Source organism: Echinops telfairi, unplaced genomic scaffold (assembly GCF_000313985.2).
Source record: "Echinops telfairi isolate 266 unplaced genomic scaffold, ASM31398v2 ScPeMD7_2291;HRSCAF=2852, whole genome shotgun sequence".
Taxonomy (NCBI): Eukaryota; Metazoa; Chordata; class Mammalia; order Afrosoricida; family Tenrecidae; genus Echinops; species Echinops telfairi.
In genome coordinates this window covers 18723102-18737987 of record NW_022106189.1, presented here as the reverse complement: position 1 = coordinate 18737987, position 14886 = coordinate 18723102, and the positions used below count along the sequence as shown (strand labels likewise).

The 14886-nt window shown below is 49.7% G+C and overlaps 2 protein-coding genes across 2 annotated transcripts in view; both read right to left on the bottom strand.

Annotated features, from left to right (window-relative positions):
- Nucleotides 1–14886, bottom strand: part of LPCAT2 (lysophosphatidylcholine acyltransferase 2) — a 91605-nt gene that overhangs the window by 10295 nt on the left and 66424 nt on the right. The window contains exon 12 of the mRNA XM_004704664.2: nt 957–1055. Coding sequence (XP_004704721.1) covers nt 957–1055 — 99 coding nt within the window. The remainder of the gene's footprint in view (nt 1–956; nt 1056–14886) is intronic.
- CAPNS2 (calpain small subunit 2) lies at nt 6826–7569 on the bottom strand. The gene has a single exon (XM_004704663.1). It carries the CDS (start codon nt 7567–7569, stop codon nt 6826–6828), a length of 744 nt encoding a protein of 247 aa, XP_004704720.1.

Below are 14886 nucleotides of genomic sequence, written 5' to 3'. Positions count from 1 at the left end.
GGACATCATGTTTTTTTATTTGGAAGCGTGTATGGTACATACATGCTTAGAACTCAAAGGAATCTTCTGTTGAAATATGAATTCCAGGAAGCACTTTCAATGTTCTTAGAATGGAGAAAGACACTCTGGGGTGGTGTTCTTCCTTCTCCTTTGCACAGAGAGGTGATCAACGGCGTCTGTATCCCCCACAGTTCAAAGTTCCATTAAGCTGTGGTGAGGAACAGGACCGGGGGTTTTATTCATCTGCCTCCCAGCCTGGTGGCCCAGTAGGTCAGGTGTCAAGATGAAGCTGTCTGCTCCTGGGAAGATTTACAGTCTTGGAAACACTACGAAGCAGTACTGCACTGTCCTTTAGGGGCGCTGTTGAGTCAGAATCGGCTCAATGGCACTTGGGTTGGCTCCCTTAGCTCCCTGTGATGTTATAAAAGTGAAATGCATGATTCGACAGGGAAAGATACAGGGTGGGACGCTGGGGCATTTAAGAGGGTGTTCACCTGACAGGACCCCAGCAAAATTAATTCCATCAGAAAAATATCACTCAGACTCTCACGCACAGAGGGGAAAGTGAGGATGCGCCCCATGGTGGGGATGGGGATGGGGGATGGCCAGCGACAAGGTGGTGTTTATTTATAAACCTCACTTTGGGGCTTCAAAAGGGGGAGGCTGAGGGAAATAATGGTTTAAGTTAATTTGTGCCGTTGCCTGCTCTTCAATCTTGATGCTGTTAACCAGGCTGTTTCCAATGGCTTTTAGGCTTCAATGGATGCTTGTGTTCTTTTTTCCTTTTTCTTCTTCTCATTCTCAGTCGCAATTGTCTTAATCAGATTATTCTCACACACTTGTCACAGCAGATCTATAAATGCGCGTAATAGATTCGCTGATTTCCAAATAATACACTTAGAGTCAATACTCGTTTGCGAGGCCGACCAAGAGGCTTCCAGAGGGGCTGACGGTACCTTAAATGCCACCTGGATGATTTCCTCGGTGTTGGCAGGATTGCACAAGACCGCCAGGCCGATCACATACTCTCGGAAGTCGATACTGCCATCGTGGTTCTGTGAAACAAGGGGAGAAATGAATGAGGAGGGCCACTCGTGGCAATGAACACTCATCACAGCTCCCATGGTGACATTCAGGTATGCCACCTACCCCGCTCAGCATCTTGGTGCACTGAAGCTGATTGACAAAAAAGTCCCTGGTGAGAGAGAACATCAAGCATGTAGCTCACCGTTTCCAGAAGGAACAAACACGCCTATATCCTCGGAGCAATAAAATCGGCACCTTGGAGCACTGAGGCCATTTAGGGTGGCCCTACAGCAACCAGAGCGGGATCCTGGGCTCAGGCCTGATGGGAACCCCACTTTCATGCTTCATTCATCCTAGGTAGCACCACACCATTCATTTCAGCACACATGGGAGCCCTGCCTTGAAGGCCAACCCCAAATGCCTTCACGTACAGAGAGGCCCACGAGGTGTACGTGGGAAATGGATGGGCGAGCAAGCGGTACATGGAGGCCAACCTCACAGCTCTAGGCTTTCTTTCGTCCGGGCTTCCTCTGCAGAAAACCAGAAGTGCGAGCGAAGCTCGGCCCCTCCATTGGCCCCTGGGAAGATCAGGCCCCAGAAGCTGCGGACCGTTGAAGAAGTCCGTTGCTGAGGCTCCGGCTCCGGAAACCAAACCTAACTAGGCTTCCCCGGTCATGGAAAGGCTGCGGAGGCCCTTCATGACGGCAACTAGACGAGAGGATGAGAGGATGGGAAAGGCAGAGCCACATGAGATACTGAGCTTCTGCCGCACCACATTAGCAATTCACCAAGAACACAAAAGAGAGAGCTTAAGGAGGAAGGGAGGTGTAGGGACGGAAGGATGGGGGGGGGGCGGGCAAAGAGAAGGGGGAGTTGACGGAAGGGAGAAGGGAGAACACAGGAAAAGGGATGGGGAGTGGGAGGGAGATAAGGAGGCGAGGAGGGACTTGGGCGCACACACACTCTGGTGATCCATCCCAGGTGTGAGAGTCACGTTGGCAGTGCAGTCTTCAAAGGATGCGTTCCCAGACAACCTGTGAGCAGGTCAGAACAAAGCCAGCGCAGCATTTGCCAGATGAACCAGCGCTGTCGGCACCAGCAAGCTGGTCATCGTCACCCGTGACTACAGCCATGCATCTGCAGCCCCTTAAGGGCACAACGGTGCTTCTTGCACCAGTGCAGTTGAACACTTGGGTGGGCACCAATAACAATGCCACCCTCTTCTCAGCCACCCTTACCTGGGGTCTTCACGTGAGAATACGGGGGTTCTTGGATGAACTTGGGGAAAGGGCGTGGGAAGCCTCGAAATGGGATGAGATTTTCCGCCCTCCCCCATGCATTTTGTCTAGGGAAATATTTCCACAGCTGTTCAAAGGCCGGCAAAGACACAGAAGGCCCCACAGCACTTCTCCCACACAACACGGCAGACATGGCGAGGGCTGATCATTTAGTCTCCCTTGGCCGCTGCAGGTGGTGAGACAGGGATACGAGGTTTCCCTAAAGAAACTGAGTTTGTTCTTGGGAGGGGAGACCCATATCAGCTCACTTCCAATTCTGTCAGGCTTCCAGCTTGGGAGAACTGTCCGTTTTCCATCAGATTGGTTTTTGTTCTTAAATGGACTTTACTGAGTTATCATTTACATTCAATAAAAATGTGTCCATTTTGACTAATGCATAGAAGGCCAGGAGGCCAAGCACCGCCCCCACCCCCCAAACCACCTCTTCATCACTCCGGAGAAGAAGAGGGTACAGGGGAGCCATTGCAGCCTCCACAGCACTTTGCTTCTGCGTTAAGGAAGCCTGTCTTAGAACTGCCCGCAGGGGTTTGCAGGGCGGGGAGGGGGGGCGAGGGGGGGAACTGAACTATCGCAATGACTCATTCACATCTGGGGGCCTTCTGCTCAGGCTTTCTCCACCAAACAACGCAAAAGCCCCCCACGGGGAACTGCTTCTACCTCTGATTACTTATGCCTGGGCGAGTTAAGGTCATAATATTGTCTGAATGACAGGAAATATCCTTTGAACTTTATGCCGTGTCTTTATTGTGAGAGTCCACATGTTTTATCTGTGCTGACCCCTTATACAAGAATGCAGGTCGAATATATCATAACTCAATTTTACACCGAAATGTAATAGATCCGGCGGGGCACTGTCGGTGCAGGAACGCAGTGGGGCTTTGGGGCCTTGGGGTCAGGATGAAGAAACCCACCTCAAAGGTCCCGGGAGCAGCTCTGGGGTCTGGGTCGGCTGCCATCAGGACAGGGTCGAATAGGGTAGTGGCTGTGGCAGGTACCTCATGGGGGCCGCTGTGTGTTTGGAGAGGACGGCTGGGGCTGGGAACGGGCAGCAGCAAGACCTGTCCACCAGGCCGGTGGCCCGTGGGTCCTTTGAGGGCGTCTGCTGGGAGGGATACAAAGAGGCCTTGGAGGCGGGGAGGCGTCTCAGCAGCAAACAGGGTCTGGTTCTTGGGCAGGTCCTGGGGAGCCTACCCTATGGTCTTGGGTCTGCACACCCCCACATCCACCTAGCAGTACGTGGAGGAGGGAGCCCAGGTCTTCCTCGGCTGACAGCTGCCTCTCCTCTGGGTGTCCCGGTAGAGCAGCAGGGAATTGCCTGTCAGGGCCACTGTGAGCAACTCTCTGTCCCCACAGTCACCCCACACCAGCTCCCAGGGCCAGCAGGCCATTTGGGCCCTTTGTTCCACAATGTCCATTTGGAATTCCCAACATGGTGGGAATTCCCAACATGAGAACACGGTGGGTCTCATGCCTGAGTCTCAAGCTCCTGTTTCCTAAGGTGGTTTTAACCACACAGGATCAGAGGCTGCTTACCACTTGTTAAGTGCAGGTACACGTAAGGATACGGTGATGAATGGCTTTTGAGATAATGAGCTCCCAGAGGTAGGGCCTGTGTTCTCTGTGCTGGGTGGACTCTGCTGTTACATCTCACATGACAGCATCTCCCTAAGGAGGAGACCCTCGGGGGCTGAAAAGTCATGTAAACGGCACATAAAGTAGAACTGACTGGACAGTGTCCACTCAACCGGCTATAAAGATGCTCTATAAATCCAGAGGGGTGTTACTATTTAGATACAGTAAATCCTCAGTCACCCAGAGGCATCAGGGAAGAGGTTCTGATGGAGAGACTATTTCTACCCAGGTGTAGAACTGTTTTACTAATTTGCTGGGAATTCAATTGCTTTAATCCACCTTATATTAAAAGTAAAAAATTTTCAAAGTAACTCTGAAGGCACTTGGAGACCTCTACCCTGTTGCTGTCAAATCGATTCTAACTCAGCGCAAACCTATCAGGACAAGCGGAACTGCCCCGTGAGGACCCGCTGGTGGGTTTGAACAGCTGACCTCTACCTCACCGCTGATTGCTTCACCTTGGTGCCGCCAGGGCTACTTGGAGCAAGTCAGAGATTGAACAACTGGGGAATAAAAGAAACGTGAGCCACCTCAGTCTCTACCTGCTGTGAGGGAACCAGACAGTGGGCACTCCTATCCCAGGAACAAGAGAAACTCCTCGTGTGAGCAATTGTCTAAACGTTTATGACATTTGAGCGTGGAAAGTGTGCCAACACTGTCCTTCCCACAGTGCCATGGAAAGTTTAAATTGTAAGTTTAATATCCCGAGTCCTTAAGGGATATCCCAGCCGTCTTCCTGAAGATTCTTTTACACGCTTAATAGACTCACAGGCATGGAGGCCGTGCCGACTCGCGGCGACCCGACAGGGGCGTCCCAGGCTGTGCATCATCACAGGAACAGCCAGTCTCATTTTTCTCTCAGGAATGGCTGAGGGGGCTTGAACTTCTGATCTTGCCGTTAGCAGCCCAAGCACCACCAGGGCTCCTTATGCTCCATGTAAGTGGGCTTATTCCGAAATAGGGAGATTGACATTGCTGGGTGAGGACTTGGAGAAACTTAACCATCCTGTATCTGTCCCGAGCCTCCAGGCACAGCGTCCCACTGAACTGACAAGCCTCTCCAGGGCGGGCTCTCTGCACTTGGTGTGGTTCAGAACCCAGCACGCTGGTGTTTCATACATATTCCACGGTGGTGATGGGGAGCACAGAGGCTGAAGGCCAGCCTCTCCACATTTCACAGGGATTTCTGAAAGGCAGCTGGGGGCCTGTTAACAGGCTAGTGACATACTGTCCATACACCTTCCCTCTAAATGAATATAAAGAGGAAGAGAGAACATATCAGCATGCTGCGCTGCATTGGACACATCCCCTCTTTCCCTCTGAGAACAGCCAGGAAAGCGGCAATGCATTGAACCCAGAGAGTGGAGACTCACGGCACAGTGGGCAGGTAGACAGAGCACTGAGGAATGCAGGCCCCGCCCCAGTCCTCTAGGCACCGGACTCTAGGTTCTGTGGGCGCTGCTCCATCAGCCTGAATCATAATGACAGAGCCACCCAAAGCCTACATAAAGCCTGGCAGCCACACGGGTGGAGGTTCCCCAGTATCCCTATCTTCTGTCGCGTGGGCATGGGCAATCGAGGCAGTCTCTGGATTAATCAGACTGGACTGGCTGATGGACACTACTTGTCCTTTAATGTGAGGCCAGTTGCCCTCATTGTGAAATGCTTGAACCAGCCCCATGCTCCTACCAAATTTTCCACCACAACCACCCTCACTTGCTGGACTTCTAGCTTTCAAATCCCAGAAAAGGTTTCTTGCACTCAACCCCGTACCCCACTGCCATGGAGTCCCTTTTGCCTCATAAACCGAACCAAACCCATCGCCATCGAGTCAGTAGGTTTTCCGAGGCTGTAAATCTTGATAGGAACAGTCAACCTCATCTTTTTTCCTCAGTGCGGCTGGGCGGCTGGAACTGAGATTCAGCTAAGGCAGAGCTGAGTGCTCCCTACCAGACTCACCTACAAATCCACTTACAGACATTCAGGAACGGTTCTCACTGCCAGTCCTGAGGCTCCAGCCTCCCTTCTAGCTGAGCCAGCTTTGAGGAGTCCTGGGGAGAGCCTCACTTTAAGGCAGCTCTCAGCCTGGACTGCTCATTAGAATCCTCTGGGGCCCTTTCCCTCACCCCATCACCGCCTCTACACTACTCCTGCCAGAACGACCAACTCCTCTCACCACCACCACCACTCTATACGCACTGCCATCAAGTGGATGCCGACTCACAGTGACCCTGTAGGACAGAATCGAACTGCCCTGCGTGTTCCTGAGACTGACTCCTTACAGGACAAAGCCTCGTCTTTCTCCTGCAAAGAGGCTGCTGGTTTCCAACCGTTGAACTTGCGGTGAGCAGCCCAGGACATGACCACTATGCCAGCCAGCCTCCTGTGAAGCTGTTTCCACAGAGAGCTTTCCAGCAAGGCACATTGCCCATAATGGAAAGATCAGCCGAGACTGCAGATTCTGAGCACCCCTCCTTATCTTTCTATGGGGACAAACCTCTCTGGGGTGCCTCCTTGGTTCAGTCCAGGATTCCCCCTACCCCCTCCCCACCTCAATCTTGTTCTAAACAACAGAGTTCCCCCTCCTTGTTTACCAAATGAGCAACAGCCATTAATTACCTCCTCCATTAGGGCTCCACCTACAACCTCCCATTACGAATATAACCCGGCCTCTCAAGAAGCCAGTATACAAACCACTCAAATCCGTTCTCGTGAAACATCTCTTTTAATTAAGCCAGAAAAGTGGCTCAATTTCAGAATTAGGCAGAGGTGAGTGACAGCTGTGACAGGGGCCAGCAGTGCTGTGGAGGCGGGCCCAGCTCCGGGAGGCCTGTCCTCCAGGACGGGGCGGCCTCGCGGTGTGGCCACTTCAGGAGTACATGGTCAGCTGCAGCCACTCTTGGATGGACACCTGAACAAGGCCATCGGCATCTCGGTCCAGAGACTTGAAGGCACGGAACATGGCATCGAGGCACACAAGGCAGCTGATGAAGTCGTTGAAGTCCATGCTGCCGTCCTCATCGGCATACCGGCGGACAATCATGTGGTAGAGCTGGTCATTCAGCCGGAAGCCTGCTGCCTGCACAGCCCCCTGCAGCTGAGAAGGGCCCAGGGACCCAGAATGGTCGCTGTCATATTGCTTATAGACACACTGCCATTTCCTGATGTTGTTCCACAGATACTTGAATTCTTCGAAGCCCAGCTTCCCAGTCGTGTCGCTGTCCATGACGGACACAATGCTGCGGCACGTGTCCAGGCTGAAGCCGTCTGTCTTCAGGTCCGTGTGCTTAGCAAGGACCTTGTTGAGGATGTTCATCAGGTCGGTGGCACCCACCTCCATGTCTGGTCCGGCCAGTTGGGCAAATTGCCTCCGAAATCGCTTGACTTCCTCGCTCTCACTGGCCTCCACGCTGGTGAAATGCTGCCGGGTGGGCGGCGGCTCAGGGGTGTACTGCGCCGCAGCCTCACTGATGAAATTCACAATCCCTCCAACCAGCCCTCTCACATGGCCTCCTCCTCGCCCGGCTCTCTGGCCCCCTCTTCCGAGAAGGCCCCCGAGGGCTTCCCCGAGCCCTCGGTCTGCACCTTCCAGCACAGCCTTGGCGAGAAACATGCTCCGGGTTTCACGGGGGAGCGTGGGAGCTGCCGGGATCTTGGCGATGGTGTGGAGGGGAGCTGAGATGGAGTCTGATGAGCTCCCAGGTGGAAGAACTGGCTTTTCTGGGCCTGCTTATCCTGCACCACACCCTGGGGGTGCTGCCTCGCCTTGGATGGGGAAAGCTGGAAGTCCATCAGGTCCTAGCACCTGCCGTTTCTTAGAGGCACTCACTCAATGGATCTCCATTCTTCTAGATACACATTCATGAGTCGTGCATTGGAAAACATTGTATTTCTTTGAGGAAAAAATACAGGCTCTGGATTTTAAGAATATGTTATATCACATAAAATATCATGTAAAAGATGAAGAGTTCTACTTCTTAGTTCTTCCCTGCTCCCTGGCCCTGCCCCAGTATCTGAGAGATGACCCCCCACCACCAAAAAAAGCCCCCAAACTCACTGACATTGGTTCAGTGCCAACTCATAGAGACCCTATAGGGCAGGGTAGAACTGCCCCTGTGGGTTTCTGAGACTGTGACCCTTTATGGGGGTAGAAAGCCTTGATGCTCCCTGTGGAGCAGCTGGTGATTTCGAACTGCTGACCTTGTAGTTAGCAGCCCAATGTATAACCACTACATCCCCAGGGCTCCTGGAAAAATGAGTTACTCAGATCTTCCTAACAAGAGAGGGTAAATGACTCGTGGTTTTCTTTTCTAAAGAATTTGCCTGGTTAGAGTAGACTATAGAATCCATGGGTATTAGAAGGACATTTGCCGATCTCCCTCTTTCTGCATCAGTTCTCAAAGGTCAGTGTGCCAAGAAACACTTGGAATGGGGATACTTATTACAACACAGGCTCCCCGGGTTCTACCTCCAGAGACTCTGATCCAATACATCTGATGTGGGACCCATGGCACTACACAGTGGGAACCTTCATGCAGGGTAACATTCATACCAAAAATAGAGAGAGCTATCAACTGTAAGTGTACAGCTCAAAGAATGTTAACAACTATACGCACCCATGTCACCTCCCAGTGGACAGGAAACAGGACATCACGGCACCCATGAAACTCCCTCCCGCTCTCTTCCAAAGTCACTCTCGTTCCCCAAGGGGACCTGGTCTCCTGACAGCTCACCCAGACTCCTTCAGCCCGTCTGGCCCAGCAAATGAAAGGGAACTTACAGTGTGTACTCTGGCGTGCCCGGCTTGTATGCCCTGCACTGCATTTGTGAGTTCTGATTTGATATTTTTCATAAGCACCTTCAGAATGGATTCGGTAGATCCCAGATGCTACTTTGAGAAACATTACCCTTAGTAATATTTATGCAGCTAGGTGGCATAAGTGTGTGACTGCTACCTGCCTGCTGGTGGTTTGAATTGATCCAGAAGCACCTGGAAAGAAGACAAACCTGGCACTCTAAAAGGTCCCAGCCCCCAGGGGCACTTCTACTGTGCACACACAAGGTCATCGTGCACTGGGATCAACTTGACGACAATGAACAATAACCCTTGACCCTAGATTGGACCGGAGTCCAAGCCTTCCCTTAAGCATTTACTGGTGAAGCTCAGACTACAGCCTTCACTACGGAATACACCTCAACATAAAGAAAACAAAGGCCCTACACAAACGGGCCGAGTAACAACCCCTTGAAGAACAAGGAAAACTGACGTTGTCAAGGATTTCATTTGACTTAGAGCCACAGCCGACACCTTATGGAAACCGCAGTCAAGAAGTCAGACAAGGGGGTTTCCTTGGGCAGATCTGCCTCAAAAGATCTCTGTAAAATCTAACGACAACACCACAAAGCGAAGAGGTCACTGGGATGGCTAAGATGAGCCTGACGCACGTCTTGGTATGTTAAATCGCCTCACACGCATTCAGAAGCTGGACAAAGAGCGAGGAAGAGCAAATTCGTGATGCACTTGAACTACAGTACTGGTGAAGAAGGGACCAATCCGCCTCAGGGGAAGTGTGTCCCGAAGACTCCGTAGACGTGAGCGTGGTCAGCCTTCACCACACTTACTTTGAATACATTTTCAGGGAGGGCACTATGCTAGGAATAAGAGAGGGCAAGTGAAAAGAGGAAAGCCGTCTGTGAGATGGACTGGTATCGTGGCTAGAAATGTGGGAGGATGGCCCAGGACGGCCCAGGACGGGGCAATATTTCTCTCAGTTGCACATACGGTCACTATGAGTCAGAAGTGACTCAATGGCACCTCCCAGCCCTCGATGCTAGAAAGAGTCCGGGCACAGGTCCTCCAGAGGCCTCTGGAATTCCATTGGTGAACTCGAGGAAAAGTGACCAGGATCTAATGACTGACTCACTTTATCAGGTAGCACTTGGGGGGTTCATTTTCTACCTGCAAAGTCTCCCTTTCTATTTTACAACGATTGAATCCAATTTATTATGTATCAGGACTTGGGCTTAATACTTGGAAGACAAAAATGAATACAACAGGATTGCTGTCCTAAAGGATAAAGATGAGCCCCAGTCAACGGGGTGTATTTGTCATCTGAATTGCCATGTTCCTATTTTACTCGTATCACTACTATTCTATGACATTTTTATAGAATACAGTTTAGGATTGGGATTTCATCGGAGTCCTCTGAAAGAGACCAACGTATTCTAGAGAAGGAACGTATCAGAGAAATTAAGATGTTTATCCAACATCACACATACTTTTTACTGTATGACCTACTCAGTATAGTGTCCAAAGACCCCTGGGTGGTGGTTTGCAAGAAGGTTGGTGGTTCAAACCTACCCAAATGTCCCACAGAAGACTTCGATGTGGAATCTGCTTCTGTAAAGCTTATTGAGGGTACATTCTGCAGGGCAGCTCTCCTCTGTAATCCATGTACCGGCTCTGGTCCCATGAGCCAGTGCTGACTTGAGGACAACTGGGTTCTTTTGTATTGTGTTTTAAATGGTGCTCAAAATCGACAGCCAGGAATTCTGCTGAGGCTCAGGGAAGGAGAACCTTGACAAGTTGAGTCTTAGTTCTCCAAAGACATAAGGGATCAGAAGAGGCAAGACAATGGGGTTTCCAGAAAGCCTCCTTGTCTGGTGAAACCAAAGAGGAACTGAGGCATGTGAGGCATTCCCGAGAACGTGAGAAGCCCACTGCGCCACTCCTGGGAGGGTGGACAATAGGGTGGGATAGGACTGGAAAGGGTTTTGATCTGCCAGGTGACAGAGTCCGTCACCCAAGTAGCTGTGGTGACCAGTGGAGGCTCAACTGTGAAATTAAAAGGGGATTCGATGTAACCTTGACACTCTATCTAGAGCCAAGGATTGATTATCTTAGCTGCTCTTCAGGAGAACAGAAGCAGCGCAGCGCGAGGTCCTGCTCTGGTTAGGACATGGGAGCCATGTCCTGTTGCTTCCTGCCTTAGCCGGGGTGGGGGTGAGGGGGTGGGGCGGTGGGTTAAATTCACCAATGATTGGTCTGTTTCTGATGCAGACAAGGAAGTGGCCCCTGTGAACATAAATGGCCCAGGATTTTCTCAACCACTCCAAAACAGTCTCGCAAAAGGACTTCTTTTTAGGAGATCCCAAGGGGCCATCTGGCCTCCGAAAAACATCCATTCACATCGGCTTCTCTCAGAGGAAATTACCTGGCTTTTGTTTTTATAATATTACAAATTAACTTGATAGTTATGTCATACAAATGAGTCATCCAATGAGTCTCCTTATGTCTATCTGAAGTGTCTTTTGCTGAAGTTTAAATCCAATTCCTCTTATTTATTTTCTGTGAAGATGGAGGGCATGTGGCTAATAGTTTCTCATAAGCCATCAAAGAATAAAAGACTGCTATTAGATTAACAGGCCTTTCCTCTCTGGGCCATTTAATCCCCTAAGGCTATTGATGGGAACATTCATAGCCACTGTGGGTGCTGTCTCAGGGAACTCTGGCGTCCAGAGCTGCAGAAATCAGGCAGGGAAAGAGGCCGAATCTGATGGCTAATTTCACAACTATTTGAGAATAAGCGTTCTTGAACTTAATATGCTAATGGTGACATGGGAGTATTCTAGCAGCATTATTTATAAGATCCATAATTGGGGGGAAATGTCTACCAACTGGTGAATGAACAGACAAAATATGGTATATCCACACAATGGACTACTTATTCATCAAGAAACAAGAATAATCGACTGATGTATGCTAAATGTTGGATGGGCCTCAAAGACATGATGCGAAGGGAAAGAAGGTAGACACAAGAGACCATTCATGGTATCAGTCTATTATGAAATATTAAAAAAAAATCAGGTCTAGAGAGCGACAGAAAGTAGATTAGTGTTTTCCTAGGGCTTGAGGGTGCAGACAGAGTGAACATTTAATGGCCTGGGGGCTCCAAGGAATGATGGAAATGTTCTAAAACTGATTTATAGGGATAGCTGTACAACTTGGTAAAATTACTACAATTGTACGATTGAAATGGGTGGATTGTCTAACACATGAAATAGGCTCCATACAAAGGTTGTTTTTCTGTTTTGTTTTGTTTGTTTTTTAAATCAGTGGACATAGCTTGTTGTCAAAAGAGCAGTGAAGGAAGAGTTCTAGTCCCTGTGCTGCCTTGGGCATAGCACTTCCTCTCTTGGGCCAAACGCTTTCTGCAAAATGAAGAGGATAGACCACTTAACACCAAAAGTCCCTTCGCTCTAAAATTCTGCATGTATGACAGCAGCATCCTTCTCAGATGGCCCTTGGTGTCCCTCTGATGTCTTTTCAGGATAGGTCGGTGTGATAGTTAGGTTTATTGTGCCAACTAGACCAGTGGGAACATGTGGCCTAGTGTGACCAAGTCACAGCCTGATTTGAGGGCGACCAAGATAAATGAAGACAGCTAGCATCCTATATCTTTCTTGCTCCCTGGTGACCGGACCAGAGTGCTGCTGCTTTAGCTAGTTCTCTGCCTCGACCTGAGTGCTACACTACCTGTGAGCCAAGCCAACCCATGGATCCTGTCACTAGATCTTGAGGATCCTTTGAGACCTGCTTTGCCATGCTGCTGGTGTGTCCATCGCTTGAGCTTGAGGCTGGTGGGTCCTGTCCACATGTATTGCTTGAGTTTGAGATCTCATCAGAGTCTGCTGCTTCGCTAAGCTCCCATGCCACTGACTGTTGCTGACCCACCCTGCTGTCTGCTGCCAATAGGCAGACTCTGCTTGTCTTGCCTGAGGGAAGACTCTACTGTCTGCTTTCTTTTATATTAACTGTTCCATGACAGTGAGCTGAACGGAGCCCTCTGTATGGCTGTGTGGGCTAATTCGCTGTTATATTCCTTCTTGCTGCATAAACCTATATATATATATATATAATTATGTGTTCTGGTTTTGTTTCTCTAGAGAACCCTGCCTACCACAATAGTAATTTAACCTTCCTTTACCTTCAGTCTGGTCCTATGACCTTCAAAGGATGCTTGATTATCTCTATCTCTATTTTGACACATTCAAAACTATTCCTAATAGCTTGTTTTCCACGGTATTCTTGACTGGGACCTATTATGTGCACCGCAAATTCCAAGATGAGATATTGAACCTGGTCTAAGGCGATGTGAGAACTGACCACTCCCACTTGGGGTGAAACCCTTCTGGTCAAGCTGGGCTTTCATATAACTGCAGTGTGATCTGGGCAGACCTTCCCCATTAATGGGTGAGAATGTCATGCTCAGCAAAATCAAAAGCCTTTCTAAAGCCCAAACAGATCATATCTGCTCCTTTCCCTTATACTCCTGGCCTGTCACTCAGTCATCAGAGACAACTGCACTGGTCACATCTTGTGTTTCTACGAAGCCCTGCTCTGTACTTCCTCGGCTCCTGGAGGTGCAGTGAACCCCCACCCGCTCTAGTAGGACTGCTAAGCTTGTCCTTTCTGCTTCCCTTGTGAGTCTCTCACCTGACAACGAAAAATGTCCAACTCAAAGTCCGTCATCCTCCTGTTTAAATAGGCATTTCCAGTGTAACAACACACACCAAGAGAAAATAGGAGGGGCGTTCAAACAGTTCATGAAAAAAAATCCACTATCTTTCAATTCCATTTTTCCATGTCCTTCATAGTACAATGATGAACTAATCAAGGAGGGAACAAAGTCAGCCTGAGAATTGAAGGGGGGAAATGGTCAGAAATATAGAGCCTTCAAACTGTTGGGGCAAATTGGACAGTAGAATACTAAAGTTCATCTGCCCGATCCAGAAAGCCAAGGGCTGTTTCTACCAACTACAGGGAACATCGATGTCTACGACGCAGAGAAATGCTTGATGTGGCCGTCTAGCGATCATTTTTGTGACTCTCATGAAATAAGTGTGTAAGACTATGCAAATGTGAGGTGCCAATAGCTCACCAATGGGATTGGATAGCTTGCTAATAATGTAAATAGTATATTTGTGGGGGGGGGTGGGATCATGCAAATAGGCATAGGGAATTCTAATGTGGGGATTGGTAGTTTTGTCACCCTGCTAGGTGTAAAAGGCGTCATCTCAGAAGCAGAAAGGAGGGTCTCATTACCATCAAGAAAGAGGAGGCAGGAGCGGAGCATGGCTTTTGGACTCTGAGATCCGGGCACTAAGTTTCTTCCATCCAGGAGAAGGGAACGGTGATGCCAGAGAAGCAGCAGAGATGTGGCAGAAGCAGCTCAGTCCAGAACATAAGACAGAGCAGTGGACATCGCAGCCCTTGAGCTGGACAGTTGAGCACCTTCAGGCTTAAGGTGGAGTGGATTACCTTTAGGCACTTAATGGTGGGTAGCTGGGTTTACAAACTCAGAGCTCACAGCAGAAAGGACTGTCTTTTGGATATTTATCAGCAGAGCTAAGAGAGCTTTGTAGCACTGCCCAAGCAGTGCAGGAGCCAAGGTGCTACGTGGGTAAGAGGCATGCCTGAGGGTATGGCTGAGAAGACGCTGTCTTGACTAAAGAAGTGTATCCAGAATATTTCTGAGCCTGAATCTTACCCTGCCAACTTCCCCGGTAAACACCACAATCTTAATAGTGTCCATGAGTTCTATGTGGTCCTCACAACAGATTATCCAACTCAGCAGAGAAGGCGAGAGAGTCAACACTGGTAAGAAGGTTGGAGGGTGGAGACAAGTCACAGGAAGGGGCCCTGGGCTGCTAATGACAGTGTTTCTCCTGTGAGTCTCCTCCTCCCTCCTGGAGAAGCAGAGCCGTCAGGCGCCATGCCCGTGCCATTTTTGTAATTTCATACATCAAATGCAGATGAGCGGGGACTGGAATCAAGACGAGTTCTCTTCAGATGAGTCATGAGCTACTTTATTGCACATGAAACCTGAAGTGGGAATATAAAGGATCAAAGACTTCATTGTCTATTTCT